The sequence below is a fragment of the Petromyzon marinus genome, chromosome 36, assembly GCF_048934315.1.
Source record: "Petromyzon marinus isolate PM22_M1 ecotype Great Lakes invasive population chromosome 36, UKy_Petmar_22M1.pri1.0, whole genome shotgun sequence".
In the NCBI taxonomy this organism is placed as follows: Eukaryota; Metazoa; Chordata; class Hyperoartia; order Petromyzontiformes; family Petromyzontidae; genus Petromyzon; species Petromyzon marinus.
In genome coordinates this window covers 5,030,442-5,049,995 of record NC_133702.1, presented here as the reverse complement: position 1 = coordinate 5,049,995, position 19,554 = coordinate 5,030,442, and the positions used below count along the sequence as shown (strand labels likewise).

General features: G+C 46.3%; 2 protein-coding genes across 4 annotated transcripts in view; one reads left to right on the top strand and one right to left on the bottom strand.

Moving 5' to 3' along the window:
* Positions 1–7,998, top strand: part of SRGAP3 (SLIT-ROBO Rho GTPase activating protein 3) — an 83,695-nt gene extending 75,697 nt beyond the window's left edge. For both annotated transcript variants that reach the window (XM_032966632.2, XM_032966631.2), the window contains exons 21-22: positions 2,531–2,960; positions 3,435–7,998. In XM_032966632.2, coding sequence (XP_032822523.1) covers positions 2,531–2,960; positions 3,435–3,827 — 823 coding nt within the window. In that variant the 3' untranslated portion in view covers positions 3,828–7,998. The remainder of the gene's footprint in view (positions 1–2,530; positions 2,961–3,434) is intronic.
* Positions 7,999–9,489: 1,491 nt separating this feature from the next.
* KICS2 (KICSTOR subunit 2) lies at positions 9,490–19,431 on the bottom strand. 2 transcript variants are annotated; one of them, XM_032966636.2, is made up of 6 exons: positions 18,199–19,431; positions 16,460–16,498; positions 14,356–14,668; positions 13,072–13,342; positions 11,801–12,004; positions 9,490–10,915 (listed from the first exon to the last, which is right to left on the bottom strand). In XM_032966636.2, the coding sequence occupies exons 1-6, from the start codon at positions 18,425–18,427 to the stop codon at positions 10,553–10,555; spliced, it is 1,419 nt and encodes a 472-aa protein (XP_032822527.2). In that variant the 5' UTR covers positions 18,428–19,431; the 3' UTR covers positions 9,490–10,552. The 2 variants fall into 2 exon arrangements, with proteins under 2 accessions (XP_032822527.2, XP_032822529.2); XM_032966638.2 differs by lacking the exon at positions 16,460–16,498.
* Positions 19,432–19,554: the final 123 nt, after the last annotated feature.

Here is a 19,554-nt window from a genome sequence, read left to right as displayed (position 1 = left end):
ATACACTTACTCTCAGCACACACACCACACATCTGTGTAAGACAAAGATCCCACATAGTTTTAAAAGACTCTTGGGGCAATTGATGTTAGCGAGCACCCATGAAGACCGGCGTGGCAGACGAGGGGGTGGGAGGCCAGCACTACGTCCGGCTGCCTTTGACTCCCCAGTGGCGATGTTTACACATCGCACCAGGTACTCATTTGAGGCTTAGTCCACCTAGGGGAGGCCCAGGAGTCACTATGAGTGGGAAACGATCTCGGTTCGCTGGGCTCGTAGTGCAATGTGCTAACCGCTACACTACCACTCCCCACACACACACATATGCACAGTACATACAACAAACTCTCAGCACACACCACACAGGTCCGCACAACACACAGGCATATACAGTGAGGGAAAAAAGTATTTGATCCCCTGCTGATTTTGTACGTTTGCCCACTGACAAAGAAATTATCAGTCTATAATTTTAATGGTAGGTTTATTTGAACAGTGAGAGACAGAATAACAACAACAAAATCCAGAAAAACGCATGTCAAAAATGTTATAAATTGATTTGCATTTTAACGAGGGAAATAAGTATTTGACCCCTCTGCAAACATGACTTAGTACTTGGTGGCAAAACCCTTGTTGGCAATCACAGAGGTCAGACGTTTCTTGTAGTTGGCCATCAGGTTTGCACACATCTCAGGAGGGATTTTGTCCCACTCCTCTTTGCAGATCTTCTCCAAGTCATTAAGGTTTCGAGGCTGACGTTTGGCAACTCGAACCTTCAGCTCCCTCCACATATTTTCTATGGGATTATGGTCTGGAGACTGGCTAGGCCACTCCAGGACCTTAATGTGCTTCTTCTTGAGCCACTCCTTTGTTGCCTTGGCCGTGTGTTTTGGGTCATTGTCATGCTGGAATACCCATCCACGACCCATTTTCAATGCCCTGGCTGAGGAAAGGAGGTTCTCACCCAAGATTTGACGATACATGGTCCCGTCCATCGTCACTTTGACGCGGTGAAGTTGTCCTATCCCCTTAGCAGAAAAACACCCCCAAAGCATAATGTTTCCACTTCCATGTTTGACGGTGGGGATGGTGTTCTTGGGGTCATAGGCAGCATTCCTCCTCCTCCAAACACGGCGAGTTGAGTTGATGCCAAAGAGCTCCATTTTGGTCTCATCTGACCACAACACTTTCACCCAGTTGTCCTCTGAATCATTCAGATGTTCATTGGCAAACTTCAGACAGGCATGTATATGTGCTTTCTTGAGCAGGGGGACCTTGCGGGCGCTGCAGGATTTCAGTCCTTCACGGCGTAGTGTGTTACCAATTGTTTTCTTGGTGACTATGGTCCCAGCTGCCTTGAGATCATTAACAAGATCCTCCCGTGTAGTTCTGGGCTGATTCCTCACCATTCTCATGATTATTGCAACTCCACGAGGTGAGATCTTGCATAGAGCCCCAGGCCGAGGGAGATTGACAGTTCTTTTGTATTTCTTCCATTTGCGAATAATCGCACCAACTGTTGTCACCTTCTCACCAAGCTGCTTGGCAATGGTCTTGTAGCCCATTCCAGCCTTGTGTAGGTCTACAATCGTGTCCCTGACATCCTTGGAGAGCTCCGTGGTCTTGGCCATGGTGGAGAGTTTTGAATCTGATTGATTGATTGCTTCTGTGGACAGGTGTCTTTTATACAGGTAACAAGCTGAGATTAGGAGCACTCCCTTTAAGAGTGTGCTCCTAATCTCAGCTCGTTACCTGTATAAAAGACACCTGGGAGCCAGAAATCTTTCTGATTGAGAGGGGGTCAAATACTTATTTCCCTCATTAAAATGCAAATCAATTTATAACATTTTTGACATGCGTTTTTCTGGATTTTTTTGTTGTTATTCTGTCTCTCACTGTTCAAATAAACCTACCATTAAAATTATAGACTGATCATTTCTTTGTCAGTGGGTAAACGTACAAAATCAGCAGGGGATCAAATACTTTTTCCCTCACTGTACATTTGCACATCGTAATCACTATGTGCAATACAAATAAGCATGAACACCAAACACTCAACATACACCAGAACCCCAGCATCAGTTGCCGATTACCAGTAAGTCCTCGTTATGTGGCTTCATGGTGTTGCTGGGATATAATGGTTAGCACTTTTGTTTTGCAATCTAGAATTTGTGGGAGATCAAACAAATGTGCAATTCTCTTAAATCCCTCCAACTTCTGTCCACCTGGCAGTATCTTATGTTATCTAGAGTTATATAGCACCTTTATCCAGCCACTTTACAGCAATTATAGAGATGGTACATTCAGTGAAAAGTGGGTTCACCACAGTCAATCGGCAGGTTCCATGTGGTGGTTTAAAATGTGGGTATTCCCCAGATTTCCCAACATGTCTGGCCACTGTCTAAGAGTAGACCCAAATACCTTCCAAGAGCAGGCTCTCTCGGGCTGCCTCTAGTAGAGGCCCTTCTTCCAGAAGTGGCGCGGTCAATAAATTACAGGGCTGCACCTTTACCTTCCATACGCTGCTTTCTGCAGGCATCGGTTGCGCGCGGAGGGCGCGGCGCTGAACATGCGCGACCCGGCCCGGCGTAGCAGCGACGGCCGCAGCCCCGTGCGTGGCCCGCCCCCTCCCTCCGCGGACGCCACCCCGTCACGGCCGCCCTCCTCCGCGGCGAGCCCTCACCACCACCCCTCGCACCTGCCACACCACCAGCACCACCTGCAGCAGCCGAGGGTGGGCAGCGTGCGGGCGGCCGTGGCAGCGGCCACGCAGGCGCAAGGCAGCCCGGAGCGGAGGAGGTTGGGCAGCACGGGTAGCGGTGGTGGCGGCGGTGGCAGCAGTGGCGTTGTGGGTGGCGGATTCCCGCAGAGATTGGCCGCGCCGCCCGAAAGCCCCACGGGGCGAAGTTCAACGTCATCGAGTCGACATAGCAGCCTCGACGAGCCCAAGATCACTCACGCCGAGGTGAGACATGCCGGCAGCGTGCTGTTGCTCAGTTAGTGGTGACTACGGTAGAAACTCAAAACACCTGCTCAGGTACACTACCATTGCCCAGGTGACCAACACGTGCTGTTGACTGACCCATCCTGATTATTTGACCAGTTTGGGTACCAGTAATACATTGGGGGAATTAAGCGAAATGCTAGGAAATGTAACGCAGTGTGTTTAGTGTATTATTTCTGACCTTTATACATTGTCGCCATTATTAAACTTGCAACTATAATTTCCTACATTTACTAATTTATTCAGCTATTTATTGAATTTGCTATCCAAAACTTGAGAAGCCAATATCACTAAATCCTTAGTTTACCTGGTGAAAGTCAGTTCTTAAATAGAACTTAATGTGACGTGGATTAAGCTTCAGTCATTGGTGGCACAGCGTTATCGGGTGTTAACCGCACCCAACACAATGTTTGCTTTCCGTTTCCTGCCCCGCAGGAGATGGACGACTCTGTGAACTCGGCGCTCAGCGACCTCCGTGAGCTGCAGAGGCAGAGCTCGGCGCGGCACACGCCAGATGTGGTACTGGACACGCTGGATACTCTCAAACCACCGCCAGGTCCCGCGGCACCCATCCCTGGCAGCCCCTCGCACCGCCTCGGCGTTCCCGCAGCCCCGCCGGGGCCATCCGTACGCCGCAGCGCGAGCAGCGCCAGCGAGATCATGACCACCTTCCGCCCACTCCTGGAAGCAAAACTGAGCTCGCAGTTGAAGTCTCAACAGCAGCAACAGCAGCAGCAGCTGGGAGCAAGGCCGAGGCAGGGAGGTGGGGCTGCAGGGCAGCCAAGGCCGGCAGCGCCTGGCACGCCCGACAAGTCGTGCACTATGTGAGGCGCCCCGATTGTCTCATGCCCGCCTCTAATCGGTGCATTGGTACGTGCAGCCGCCGGCCGGCGGATAGCCATGGAGTTGTCGGTGCATCATGTACTATCGTAACAACGTGCCGTGTTGTTGATATAGGTGCCGCTCACCACCGGTGAAAAGCACATTGTTCCTTCCTGTACGGCTTCACTTGATGCGTCCTCTGTTTCCTGTTATTGTCACCGCCTCCTCCTACCTTTTCCGTAGTTGTACATCCCAGTGTATTCCTTTCAGTCAGTCCTTAAAAACCGCACCCATGGGACCATATACTAAATCAAGGTGAACAAAAATATTACGAATATTACATTTCGTTTTGAGTTAAATATCCCGCTGGAACATACAATTAATATTCACCAATTTGGATGTACATTTGAGGATTAAATGAGCGAAATATTATTAATGCATAACATTTCCAAAATACCCATACGACATGGTTGCCAATTCTGTTAAAGGGTCTGCATTGAGTCACATGTTGTAATATCCGGATTGCGCAACGTATGGACCCCCGCTTCAGCTTTGCAATCTCGCTCCACGTAATGTGGTCGTAATAGGTCACACGTTGAGAGACTCACGAAAAAAGCCCGGACACACATTGTGAGCTGTTTGCCAGAGTCCCGAGTTTTTGTTTCGCAAGATCCTTAGTGAAGTTGGGGGCTTTCGTTTAATAGCTTTGAAAAATCACACGGGAATGTCGTATTCTCTTGCGATAGGAAACAAGTCGTTAAGCACTTGATGGATCTGACCTTTGTCGTCCACATAGAGATAGGGTTGCCCTTTAAAGCTTTGGCTACCTTTCCATGATTTTGCAGCATAGTTGAAGTCACACTTGTGCTTGTTGGTTTTCTGTCTACCTGGCTTGTGTGTGGAGCTTAAAATACTCTTAATGCAGTATTTTTTAGACATTTTTAATGTTTACAGAACGGCATATTTACCTATAAAAACATTGCATTGTTTGCTAGAATTATTCTATCGTCACTTATGAAAAACGTTATTGTGACCATCATAGATGTATTTAAATGTTCATTCTCTTAATGTATATGTATAGCAGTAAATCGTATCAAACACCTGACTTAAACATAACCAATAATATCCAGGTGAAGGCTTCTCCACTTAACCTACCATCTTAAAAATATCTTTAAAAAACCCATTCACATCCTGCACGTTTACATTTCGAGAATCGAGACAAATTTACCGACAATATTTTTGTGGAAAAATTAAATGCACTTAATAATCCACTCCGTTAAAACCTGCGTTGTGCGACAGTACTCTTGTTTGATTATAACCAGTTTTTTGTATTTAATTAACATTTAATAAACACATTTTGTGGTAGAGATAAGCATTATCAATTATTGTTTAGGATGATTGGGTTGGGGGGGGGGGGGTAAATACCAGTTATTTTATTATTTAAAGACATTTTCATTATGGAGGTTGCCACATCAAAAAAAATTTCGTTAGAATAATAGTTCTTTATTTAGCCAGTACATTCTCAAGTCAATCTCAAGACTTGGATTTCAGAAGGTCCCTTGCTTTGGCACGGTTGACCATTCGTCTGCATTTAGCCAAGCGTGCCGTCAGAAGGTGGGGGCGGACCTGCAGCTGGACTGCAATATCAGATGTCTGCGTTTTCCTGACGAGAGCTGGAACCTCGAGCAATTCCAGTTAGGCGAGTTGCTCGGCTTGCAATTGCATAGGTTGACCACGGAAAACACCACTCGGCTCACTGATACGTCAGAGCCATGCAGAAACATCACAGCTTGAGCCTGTCTGTTGAAGTTAATGGCGTTGTACTGTATTAGTGTATCACACACTTTGTTGAAACGTTGTTTAAACTGAGCGATTACCAGTTTTCGTAACATTTGGATACAGCTGTTGTGTTCAGCCACAGAAATGCTATTGTTATTAATATAATTTGTAAATGTTTTCTTGCATGTTTGTATTGTTTATCAAAATATGGAGGTGCAAACTCTGTACGTTTGTATTGAATCCTTAATTTCAAACTTTCTGTAAGTTACAAATGCTTTAGTGCGAGAGCATTTGAAAAGCCGATGCATTGCCAATTTGTTTTGTTACCCTATGCTATTTTTGACTACTGTCCTCTATCAAACGCTGTAAGATTCCATCGCACGTGCCTACACCTTAAACTTTATGCAGCGAGGCTATGGAATTATAGCGTGATGGTGTACATTTTCGAATCGTACTAACGTACCGCACTGCCTGTTCTAACGTTGACATTAAATGATGGATAGATTAAACTACTGATTGTTCACTGCAGTGTCAAGTCCAGTGCTATCTCCACCGTTGAGCCCAACTTGTTAACTTTAAAACCCTCTCACTATTTACGTAGTTAATGCTAGTACTTTCTACCAAAGCTCCATATAATACATTAGCGTAATCTATATTTGTGTGGGGTTTTGGTGAGTGCGTTTCGCCTGCTTCTCCATCATTTTTGACGTACAAAACAATGGACACACGGCGTGCCCGCAAATGCGGTTGTGCGTGTTGAAGTCTTAAAAAGCCGTAGTCAGCGAAAGCACAGGGCATTGACCTTGGGTCCGTGGCTCGCTGGGACAAGCGGTGAGCCACAGATGTTTCATCGTATGCACAGAGATGTAAAATTAATTTGCGCGACAGGGGGTGGAGTGGGGGGGGTATTTATTAACCTCTGCGGAAGTTTCTCTTCCGACACCACTCGCCTTTGAGCGCTGAGACTGTCAATGCTAAATGTTGGCAAAATGGGACCAGAAATAATCAATTGTTCGTGCCAAGAAGAATAAGAAAAACAGAGGGACCATAGAAATGTACACCGGTTTTGCTTAACTTTTGTAAGGCAAATGATTCGAAGATTCTTAAGAATGTCGAATGTTAAATAATTCTAAATGTACAATATATCGTAACTGAAGCAATTTAATGGAGGTGTACCCATAGATATTCCGTTTGCATCACGATGTATTAAGTGCATATACTTTGGGCATTTGGTGTTACTATTGTATCAATGTAGCCAACAGTTTCGGTGCAACACGATCCTACTGTAGGAATTTTTGGTTAAATATTAAGCCCTCACCTTGTCTGCAGGTTTTGTTCGCTGTGGGGAGGGGCCTGTAATGTGGCTGTGTGTATGGCACCTGCATGAACCACACTTGGTCAAGTGGAAGCCCACATGTCCCTTGCAATTGAAATATCATTACCGATGTCTCGGGCAGAGGGGACAAAAAAATGCATTGCAGGGTGTAAAAATGTTTGCATCCAAGCTTGCATACAAAATGATTGCCCCGCATTGCCAGTGTGTACAGACATAATAAGTTAAATGTACCATTTCCATAGGCAGCCGATTTCATTGCAGGATTTTCGTCATGTATGCCTCTACCATGCCCTTTCCACTCTCACGGCTGAAAATGCACCCCCACCCCCCTGAAATACCTGTTGTGGTGCTCGAGTGTGTGAAGAGTTTATCATGATCAACATCTGTAGCTGGAACGTATGCCAACATCTGACAAAGGGCACTGTTTTGTAAACCAATATGATATACCCAAACACCCCACGATTCTTAGCCATGCGCTTTGTAAAAGCGTATGTGGTTGAATATAAGGTATAACCTGTATATATGTTTAGTTACACTTTGTTTACCTTTGAATACGGTGAAAAGGCATGACTTGAGATGGTTTCTGTAAAGTATTATTTTCTTTGTTGGTCATCAAGAGTACGTGCAGTGCTTAAGATGTCACAAATCTGTGTTGAGTGTTACGTTCTAATGAATTTTTGCAGCTAGCCATTTAACCTGGGGGTTTTTTGTTCTGTTTTCTTTATTCATGGAGATGTCTGTTCGTTATTAATGATAGCAGTCAATCACAGTAGCAGAAATGTCCTTTCCATTGTTAATAATGGATGCTGTGTTGGTGTTGCAAGTGCTGTGGTTTAGGTTTGGTAAATTGAGACGGGTGACGATTAGCAGAGTGACCAGCATTCCCTAATTAGACGTGCGATATAGCAAGCCAAATTGGCTTGCTATGTGTAATTATTTCTGCATGGGTGGGTTAGAAACTGTGTGTTTATGCACTGTCTGATACATACACTGAGTGCAAACATCACCAACACGTACCTTTGCATCGTATGGCAACAGTGTAAATAAAATAATGCAATACTACTTGCTTTGTTTTGAATTTGCATTTCGTATGAAGCGAGTTGGAAGCTGCTGCTGCTGTGGTGTAATCGACAGCACACTGGAATTGATCCAAAGATGTATCGTTTAATCTCCCCGGCATGGCAAGTTGAAACGATGGGCAAGGTTTGTAACCACCCACGGCCCCCCTCCGTCCACCCAGGTGTATACTGGTCACGCTACTTGATCGGCAGGTTGTGCGTGGTGGGATCAAGTGTGGGTGCTCTCATCTTCCAAGATGCCTGGCCAGCATGGCAAAGTAGGCCAAAACACCCTCTAGAGGGGCGCCAGTGGAGAAGGCCCTCTGCGAGCGAGAAATTGCAGGGCATCACCCTTTACCTGTAATTAATGCAGTTAATACATATCGGGGTCAAACTTCAATATTTGTATTTCAGCATACAATTAAAAGTGTGCAACAATGCAATGAGAAAACTCTTTTACAAGACCACCATCGTCCTTCAGTGCCTACAAGAGTGGGCAGGGCTCAACCAAACTCACTTTTTATCTGCACAGCAGTGCAGAGCCTGGCTTGAGACAATTTTTTTGCTAGTTGTGAGCTTCCTTTCTTCATCTTCACAATTGGATGGGCCTGCCCTTATGCAAAGCACTGGATCTCATATACCAACATGTGGTGCTTCATTCCTTGGGAAGTTCACAATATTCCTCCTCGTACCCAGAATATTCTGGGTCTTGCCCCCAGACATTTGATTGACCAGAAGAGAATGGCTCTAGCATCAGCCTGCTCAAATGGAGAGAAGGGTCCTGACCCCCTGTCGCAACCCCCGCCCCCCCCAAGCACCAGCCACGAGATGGCTGTCTGGTTAACATCGCACACCTTAATCTGGCACTGAAGCATCGATACAATGCTTGGCTTCTGCAGATGTAGCCTTCAACAGGATGGTACTTTCTGCTGTTTTCCCAAATATCTGGCAACCGCTGGTTGCTACCAGGCCAAAAAAATAATGTAATTCCTCTGCAAAAAAATGATTTTTGTACGACCTTGGCAGCACCCACAGATCCTTGCCACCTCTCCATCTCAACAGCATGAAAATGTGTGGATAAGTTTCGTCTGCAAACACCGATGGTCAGTCGAGCATGCTGGGCAGGTCAAGTGAAACCTAACCTTACAGTGGATAGGCTGGTTCTGCTCGACTACTGTTTGCTTTAAAGCATTCAGGCATATAAAAGGGAAGGTCTGTATATGTGTATAAGCATTGTTTGTCTTGCTACATTATCTCAGTTGAACTGTCCACTGCAATAGGGATAGCAGGGAATGATTGGCCATCCTGAGCAAACTGGTTGAATATACTTGGCTTGGTTGAATATACTTGTTGGCAAAATCTGTGGGTACTGCCAAATCCTCACAAAATCCATTGTTTTGTAATATCTACATTATACAAAATCGGTTGACCACGTATACTTGCGTGCACCTTAAAAGGAACTGCATAGACATGAATGATATGCTGTATTCTCGAGTGCAAGAAACGCCACCGATATTTTATTAAGCACCACTTTTTGCATATAGCTTTCACACATACGTTTGAACTTCTGACGGTCTTTACAAATCCTGGATTTGCTTTAATAGCCAACAATATTTAGGGCTGCTCAATCAAACTGCATCCGACTAAACACACTGGCACCTTGCATGCACGCACACTTTGCTATAGTTGCTTCACCATATGATTGCCCTTAAGGCTGGACAGCATGCTCTGCTTTCCTCTCGGAAGTAATCAAATCAATTTACAGTTGTATGGCACTTTTCATTGCACGCTTCATCCCTCTGTGGCACATTCACATTGTTTTCGGCAAGTTTTTTTATTTGTGCAAGCTTCTTCAAGTGGCCACTACCAAGCTGTGACTTATAAGCTCAAGAACCCAGAATAGATGAGGAACTTAACTGTTTAAGGGCACCCGTGCAAGTCAGGTTACTCAAACAAATCAAGATTACTCAAACAACTTCATCGATGTATGGGAGCGAGCTGGATTGGAACATGACATAACTATCTCGCATGGCACTGACGTGGGGAGGTCTTCATCCAGTAGAGGTTAAACCATGGCTGAGAAGAATGAAAATGATGATTATGAACCCTTACATGAACACAGTCTTCCAAGGGAGCTACCCTTGAAGGCACCAACCACCCAGTCTTCACCCTGCTTGGCTATCAATGTTGGTCTTGGTCAAACAACTTAGTCGGGGCAGGCCCACCTTTCCAGTGCAAGGGCCACCTTTCCCCAAATCCACGGCCAGATCATGACTTTGAATCTGGCTCGGCCACTTAGATGAGTCTAGCTCTTGTCAAAGAGTGTTCAGTCAAAGCCGGCCTACACCTTCAATTGCAGCTTGAGGCTGGTGAGGTGGTCGGTCAGTCGAGCTCCGCTACTGACGCGGCTGTCTGGCTTGACCACCTGAACGTGAAATTGTAGGCGTTGCTCTGCATCTACATTGGCCATACGAAAGAAGTGGAGCTCCGTTAAAAGGTCAGCTTCGGGGTGGGAGGTGGTGGGGGTGGGGGCCATCTCTCCTCCACGGCTGGACTACCTACGCCTTGGAGCCCGGCTTGAGGCTGGCGAAGGGCTTGCTGTGCTTGAGCGCGGCGGCGGTCTCAAGCAGGAACGCGTGTACGCCGGAGTCCTTCTCGCTCCGGCGGCTCTCGTAGACGACAGCGATGGTGAAGCGCGGCTCGGGACGCGCCAGGTAGTAGGTGCTCTGCGCCTTCTCGTCGTAGTCGTGCACCACGCGCTCCGCGCACGCCAGCTCGGAGGCACGCTCGGCCAGCACCATAGACAGCGCCGACCAGTGCATGGCCGTGCGCTCGCTGGGCAGCGACAGCACCGGCACGAAGCCCTCGGCCGGAACCTTGAACCCCTCCGGGTACGACCCGGGGTAGTGGTAGCCGTGACCCTGCGCAGCACGTGGAGTCGGGGCAGGTAAGGTGACGTAGCAAGTCTACACGGGTGAATGTTTACACAGAGAAGCTTTGTCTCACACATTGGTTTTTCTGACAGGCTTACTAGTTTTGGGATATTTGTACCATTTCATGCTTTTTTATGCATGGGAGAATGTGCACCATGCACAACACTCATATGTTGCATAGGTAAGTTTGGCTGATGCTTAAAACTATTAATGTACAGCTCTTTGCCATTCCATTACTGGATGAAGGTTTCTCACCCAAGTCGTCTTGGGAGTTAGTTGACCATACTTCACCAAGATGGCTAATGGAGGTTGGCGAAGAAAGGGCATACGACAAGTTACACTATCACTGACCACTTGTGTTCACTGTGGAAATCGAACTCGGGTTGCTTGGTTCAGAGCACTAAACACTGCACCAACACTCTACCCTAAGACAACTATAAGCCTGTCTGAAACACTAACTTTTATCACAACAGTCCATTTACCAGTACCAAGTACTATGCTATAGCCAATAGTTTTGTTCTTGCTGTGCTCCTCACATTTACAATACCTGATTCATACGCGACAGCTGATTTAGGTTGGGCAGAACAGCAAGGTCCCTGATATTGAGATCATTTGTAAAAAAAATTCAGCCAGCGTGAAGTCAATCCTTCTTGGATAAAAAATGTAAATAAGGAATCATCTGATGGGCTCCAATTGGCGGTAACTAGTCAGTAGTTGTTCAATAGATGGGCTACAAGTTGGTGCTACTCCCACCACGAACTCAACGACACCTAGAGAGCTGAGAATTGTCGAAAAAGCATTTCACCCTCGGGACATTTGCCCCCTTTGACACAAATCATGGTCGTGGAACCACGATCGTGAATCCACAATCACCTTGAAGCTGTCCTCCAGGCCACGCGTGTCAAGGATAAGAGACACGTTGGCAGCATCCGTCTTCTTGATGAAGCTCGACACTTTGCCAAAAAAGTCGGGGCTTGTTTTCGCCGTGAGCGACTTCATCTCGCCGCCCGCTTGCCGGCTCAGCGCCTCGTGGAAGTAGAAGCTGAACTTGGCCAGCAGGAACGTCTTGTACTTCACCTGTGCGGTGGTGAAAAAAAAAGAACGTATACACTGGCATAAATGTTTTTTCCACGATAATTTCACCGAGTCTCAAGACGCTTATTTCACAAAAAAGGTCCCAAGGTGTGTGTTGGCTTATCCGACTAATTCTAAACCACTGGATAATATATATTCATATGAGCGGGCGTAACGCTTAAATGGGTTCACGAATTAACTTGATGCTCGTACCGTCTCCTCGAGACCTTGTCATCTAGCAGGTTTGTAAATTTAAAAACAAATCTGATCCATCATCCCTTGACTCCAAAGCGCTGGCCTGTGAGCATTCACCAGCACAACCAGATATTGCCCGTTTTAGTCTGGGTGGACTGGCAGGACAAGTGCTGTTTGAAAGTACTGGTAGCATGACAAAACCCGCCCTTCTTGAAGGGTGGTTACTGGATCACACAAATATCATTGCTTTATACTCCTAACATGCTGGGCAGCAAGTGGGTGTTTGCAGTAGGAAGCACAGCAGACATTTGTATGACTTTTTTCATAATACCCAGACAAAGCACAAGGGATTATGGCCAGTGGTCCAGACTACCGTAAGAGTGGAATCCAGAGGAGGGAACGTGCCCCAGAGAACGTCCACTGTGGATATGCAGCGATAAAAATCAGCTCGCGTGCAGGTGCTCGATGTATTGGTATATCATGGGACTTTTAGATATGGTGGCATCTTGGGGAGGCCTTTATCCAGAAACAAATTGAGCATGGCTGAAAATGACAATGACGAAGGAAAATAGCCAAATCTCCCCAATGCAGCGAGGCTTTCTAATTTAGTTTGTTGTCCTTCCCCCGCACCTCCAATTAGCACGGTTGGCTACGTACGGTGCGAAAGAAGTACAACATACATCAGAATCAGTCTAATTATACTGGAGGAATCTGATAATCTACAAAGCTCTTTTTTACACATGTCCAGTGGGGGCATGTCGGAACGTTACAACAAATGATAGGCAAGGTAAATGAATCACTTAAAAAATATATATATATGCGTACATAACAGAGAACAACACACTCTTACGAGGCCACCCCGAGAGAACACGCACCATCCACTGGTGCAGGTGTGGCGTGGGAGCAGCGCGCTGGGCAGCGCCGCCGAACAGCGGCTTGCGCTGCGGCGCCGCGGCGCCGTCGCGCGCTCGCTCCGAGCCGCGGGACGCCCACGCCCCCAGCTTGGCGTGAGCCGCGTGCAGCTCCAGCAGCGCCGGCAGGAAGAGCCACGAGGAGACGTCGCGCTGGGCGCGCAGCAGGTGACCCAGCGCCTCCGTCTCGTGCTGGAAGCTGCTGCTCAAGGCGCTGAGCACCGGGTGGTGAACCCTGAGCACCGCAGTCAATGGCCGATGGCAGTTAGGTCACTTTTGGGGAAGCAAACAACCGCGGGCGTCGGTGCCGCCTTGAACCTTTCCCGTTCCAATGATGAGCGTGTCTTTAAAAACAACAGTGCTACGCCCCTCTACATCAACATTTCCGCTAACTGCTTGCGTGTTCCGAGATTGAGCGGTGAACGGTACACACCCTGCAACTTGCAGACGTCTCCGAACAGGAAAGAGTTAAGGTCAGCATGGCACACAGCAAGGTAGTATGCCCGGGAGCAGCACTGGCTACCTGTGTCTCCGTAGCACTTATATTCAGCACGCATTATTAAACACAAACTATGCCTGAACATACCATAGGCTGTACCCTCTGACAATAACTAATTCACAACTTTTTAGCGATATCCTCAAAGAACATTACGATTCAATAGTGTATGCTGTATGGTGATGTTCCTTTTGCCCAACAGAGTATGTGCTCATGTCATAAAAACGTAATTTCCATTCTTTGAAATGGGAAGTATTTATATAATCCATACTTTCTTCTTTGGGACACTTTTCCGTCTGGCTTTTCTATCTCCCCACAAATGTCTGCCATCCAGCTCATCTGACAACTGTCAATAAAATCCAAAGTAATATTTTCTTGCGAGTGGGCAGAAAATACAACTATCTGAATAATGAGGTTGTTTAGGTTGGTAACTGTTTCCTGGACACCCCCTGAACAGACTGTTCCATCTCATTCATACCGTGTTCAACCACTATCATGTATCCAAAACCCTTCTCTTGCGACCTGAATCCTTGCACTGCAACATTTAGAATTCTCTCCTAACGTCTTTTTTTCCATAAACTCTTCTGACTTTGTTCAATTCAAGACATATTAAATGGGTATATTAACTCCCATCCATTACACCCTCAACAGTGCCGTTTTACTGCTGGCCAACTGGCATTTTGGGTCTTTATTCGACAACTGCGATTAAACATGAGCTGGGGGGGGGGGGAGGTGTAAAGTGACCACGACACCTGGAGGAGAATTTCTGCGTGATGGCTCCAAGCGAGGCTAGCAGCTCGTCGGGCGCGGCGTTGCGTCCCAGGCTCAGCCCGTGCAGCTTCTCGTAGAGATCGGCCATTTCCTGCCTCGATTGCACCAGGTGGCCCAGCTGCTCGGCCAGGTGACCCAGGACATCCTCCGAGTGCACGGCCGCATTGCCACCGCCGCTGCCGCCACTGCCGGCAGCCGCCTGCGTGCCCGAGCCCGTGACGCGGCGCAGCTCGGAGCACAAGGAGCCGTACATGCTGCGCAGAGTGTCCTTGCGCGAGAAGAAAGATTGTCCGCCTGTACATAGCGGCACGCGGTACCGGCATCGAGAAGGTTGGTACTGACCGGGATTAATTAAACACCACCGCCGGCTTCTTTGGGCAGGCCTGATCAGATTCGATGGACAAGGCTCGAGGTGTTAGGGGCAATGCAAAAAGTTTAGTTGTGGAACGCTTGCAATCACAATGCGTGGCTGAAGGTAAAGGTAGTCTTAGACATGGATGAATTGAAAATTGTTGATGAGGACATTGGGAAAGAAATTTTTTACAATTTTTTACAATTATATCGGTGTCTTAATTTTTTTTAATTTTGTACATCATAACTTGTTTATACAACAAGTGGTGTTTAATTATCGTTCATGCAGATGGCAGGCATATGAACAAAACACTACACAATAAGTTAAATGCAAAGATTATCATATTTCCAGTTCCCAAGGCTATGTACCATCACATGATCAGTAGCTCATGCTTTTGTTTGAAAACAATAATGCACCTATAATAGTTGTTTGAAATGTAGGCTGAAAAGTTGCAGCATTGTGTTGTTCACCGCTAGAAAAGCCACCCAAAATGCTAGCCCTGAAGAGCATTGCGACTGTGAAGCTGAAAAGAGGAAAGGGGCTATATTAGCATTATCTAAGATGTCTTGAATTTTGCAAGAGTATCAAATAATTTTAAATAGTCGTTTCTGCAATTTAAGTAGGAATTGTCGCATTACCACAAAAGCCTCCGCCTTGCTTTTAATTGTGCTTTAATGACCTACAGTTATTTTAAAGTGTTTTTTTCCTATTAGCACTGTGAGATTATCTGACCAAACTGCCTAAACCAATCTCTTTCATGTAATAAGCAAAAATTCTAAACTTAAGTTTGCTATTGCTTTGATCAATAATATAATAAAGCTGGCTCCACCTGCAGTCCCAATGTTGCATTTGTGATGCCAAGTGTTATTTTGCTATATTGAACTGATGGCGATGTAACATAAGGCTCTGTGATATAATTTTTAATTATAATATATAAATACCATATTGTATTAGAATGCTTCAATATGAGCCATATTAAAAATATGATCATTAATACCATGGTGTTTTTGTATAAAAATGTAAGCATTGTTGTTTACATTGCTTGAGTGAAGAAATTGAATTTGCTTATGTCCAACCCATTGCAAGCTATTAATAGCAACTCATTAGTAAAAAAAAAAGGGGTGCGATCAATGGGCAGACCGCTCCAAAGCGCTTTTCTATTGAACGATCTGTTAGCCCAGAGCACATTGCAACAGGAGCTAAATGTCTGATTCACTGCCTTCTGATCGTTAGGCATGAGGGTCAAAATCCAGCTATTCGGAGGCACCGTACCTTCCTGCGCTGGAGAATTTACAGAAGACAATGTGCGCACACTCATTGGCCATAGCATGTACATGACATCACCCGTCGTAGTAATGCTCTCAGCATGCCTAACGCACCGTTCAATAGAAGCTAAATTCCACCTTGTAGCGCCCACGACAGAGCGCTCTGCCTGTTGAGCGCACCCCTAAACCGTCGCAAAAAGAGCCAGCCTGACTCTTACAAAGCTCAAGTGAATAATAAACAGAGAATGAGATAGCCATCCAAATACGTTCAATATTTCAGCAGCAACTCCAGAAGGAAAGAGGAAAGTTGTGGCTGGCTCATTCCGCTCGGCCAGGGTGGAGTTTAATTCATACTCCGACAACGAACACCGAAAGTTGACACCAGCATAAGCAGTAGGTCAGTTTGAATCACAGTATCGGTTTTTTACAGATACCGATATTAATTTGTTTTCGGAATTGATCACTAACCTTCAAACCAGCGAAGAAGCAAAAAAGGGACATCTCCCTCTACACACCGTCACACAAGTCATCACACACAGGGTATTAACAGGGATACTACCACTACTGAGTAGAATATTAACCAATTAGTCTGGTTATTAGGTTATAAAGTGAATTACAATTGCAGACCTTTTGTCAATCGACTGCTGGATGAGGGTCTCACCCACAATCTCGTGGGTCGTGGGGGGCTATTTGACCATACTTCACCGCGCTGGTCAGTGCGGGCTGAAGGCGGGGAGCAGACATGGCATCTACGGACGAAATGCGCCTTACAAATGTAAATTAATATCCATAGCACATCGCAGAAATTGATTTTTCTGCACCTCTTGCTCTTCCACAGCACACAGGGTAACCCTGCAGCCATCTGTTTTGGGCGTGATTGTTGTCCATCCAAGTGGGGAGTCCTTTACACAGGCTCAACCCCAGCTTAGCTCTGTCGAGATCGGCTGCATTCCAGTTCATTTGATCAGTAAAATAATACTCTCAATGTCATTATTCTGTGTTTCTACTTGATTAAGGACGCATCTCCTTGCAGTTTAAACCATGTATTATAGTAAAAAGTGGGCATGCAAGTTCTCAATCACGTTAACAATGATTAAGATGCGAAAGCAGGCGTTACTTATCATTGAAATCTGATTTGAGCAAATGCAGTATCTCCTTACGTCGGCCAATATAAACATTTTACTGTAGATGAATAACTGAAGGTTTTAACTGCCAAAGCACATCCCATAAAGTGTAACGCCTGAGATATTTTGGAAGAGATTGCAAGGTCAGCACTCAACACAGCAAACACTTAAAACACTTTTAACACACGTGCACAGCCATGCATTTCGCCCAAATTAAAGGTCAGGGAAACTAATGCTACTGATAATGCCGTCACTGCTACTGCTTTTTATTATTTTATTATTACACGCTTTTATTTAACTCACTGTCTTTTGTTGTTGTCGTATCCTCAAATCTTGTAACTCAATTTTAAGCCACTTCCCAATGCGGTATCGACTGCAAACTTGGTATACTTATGTCATACTGATGACAATACCATATTCTATCATTTTTTTAAACATTCTTTTTTACATGTTATGTTTCGGCTTGGGTCTACAGTAATTGTCCACGCTCAACTGACATTGGCTGTAAATCACCACGGCCACTTCCTGGAGTCGTGGAGTTCGGGAATTACGAGTACGGTACATTTCATTAAAGCGTGTTTTTAAAAAAAAGTATTTTTAAATATTACTTATTAACTACTTATCCTGGCCCTACCACTACTGATACTGCCATTAAAGTACAGTACTTCAAATATTGAATTGACAAGAAAACCCATCATAACAGAAACGTTAATGGAGGCTGGAAACAAATTGAATTAACACCACACACAGCTCTCAGCATTATCCAAACAGCTGATCTCTTTGTGTTGGTTGTTTAATCGACATGATGCCCACATATTCGGTCCTTCTGAGATTGTGTTCTGGATAGGCTGGGAGCTCTTTTACATGCAATTATGCACCAGATTATTTGGCAATTGGTAAGGTTTGTCATGTAAACAAAATATGCCAGACAATTCGGTGTGTTGGAGAGTAAACCCACAGCAACATTTACGTTTTCGCCGGTAATTACAACAACCAGCCTCATCAGGTGACATCCAGTGTTGTGGAGAAATCGTCCTCGCGTTTCGATCTTAAGTATTCCTACTGCTGCTGCTGCTGCTGCACCTGGTTTCTGGCCCAGAAAGGTCATGGAGTGGTAGGCCCTCTCGGTGGCCGCAAGGTGCGCCAGGGCCGACAGCAGGGACGCCCATGCCACGCCACCGCCACCGCCTCTGCTGCTGCTCTCCTTCTCCCTCTCGATGTAGTCCTTGGCACGGTCGCACGCGAAGCCGCCGACGTGAGAGAAGAACGCCTGCAGCACCTGCATCTCCGGCCCGTTGGACGTGTCCTCCATGACGACGCGTTACTACTACTTACAGGCTTCGCGGCCACCGGATTGTTATAAACCCGAGCACCGCCCTTTCCACATCACCCGTCCTTTCACGCGTCTCTTGGTCCCGAACTCGACCCGTGATCCTCGCTCAACTCCCCGGCCGACCCAGGCCCTGCGACGAGCTGATTCTCCTTCGGAATCCAATCACAAACGTGAACCGATATCTCAGAACCTGGTCCAGATTCTTGTCCCGAGGAGCTCCGGGACCCCGGTCTCAACCCGGCACCCCCAGCCGCTCTATCAACCTCAACCCTAACCCTGGTTCTAACCCTAACCCTGACCCTTACTCTAGCCCTGACCCTTACTCTAACCCTGACCCTTACACTAGCCCTGACCCTTACTCTAGCCCTGACCCTTACACTAGCCCTGACCCTTACTCTAACCCTGACCCTTACTCTAACCCTGCCCCTTACTCTAACCCTGACCCTTACTCTAGCCCTGACCCTTACACTAGCCCTGACCCTTACACTAACCCTGACCCTTACACTAACCCTGACCCTTACTCTAACCCTGGCCCGTTACACTAGCCCTGACCCTTACTCTAACCCTGACCCTTGCTCTAACCCTGATCCCAACTTTGATCCGATCTCTCTACCCCCAGATTCTGACCCCGCGAGCCCCGACCTCGGAAACCGGTTTTAGACTCCGACCCCTACCCCACGTCGGCCGTCTCTCCCCCGCGGGCAAAGTCGCTCCGATCCCGGCACGCATCCTAGGCGAGCCCGGATGCTCCAACCGAGGCCTGCGCGGCGGAGTATATGTTCATAACATCCACTGGGATTTTGAGCTGCTATACATGCATCCGTGGATGAATACAGACAGCTCGCACGATCGGCAATCTAATTTTGCCTGTGAATTGTTTATTTATTTTTATTTCGCAAATTAAACTAAAGTTGAAAGGCGCCCGGTCGACATGCGCATTCCACGTGACGCGGCGACCTTTGACCTCCGATATTGATAAACAAAAATGTGTTATTAAACAAAAAATAAAACCACAACAATTTTATATTCAAACACACGGTTGTTGTTATTGTTGTTATTCGTAATCGATTATACGTGGGCTGTGTGTTTTGCGCGATGGTAAAGTG

Coding starts and splice junctions, on each gene's coding strand:
- KICS2 (XM_032966636.2), bottom strand. CDS start 18,427: ATGGAGGACACGTCCAACGGGCCGGAGATGCAGGTGCTGCAGGCGTTC. Junction 12,005..13,071: donor CACACCTGCACCAGTGGATG/GTGCGTGTTCTC, acceptor ACCACCGCACAG/GTGAAGTACAAGACGTTCCT. Junction 10,916..11,800: donor GCCTGGAGGACAGCTTCAAG/GTGATTGTGGAT, acceptor CGTGCTGCGCAG/GGTCACGGCTACCACTACCC.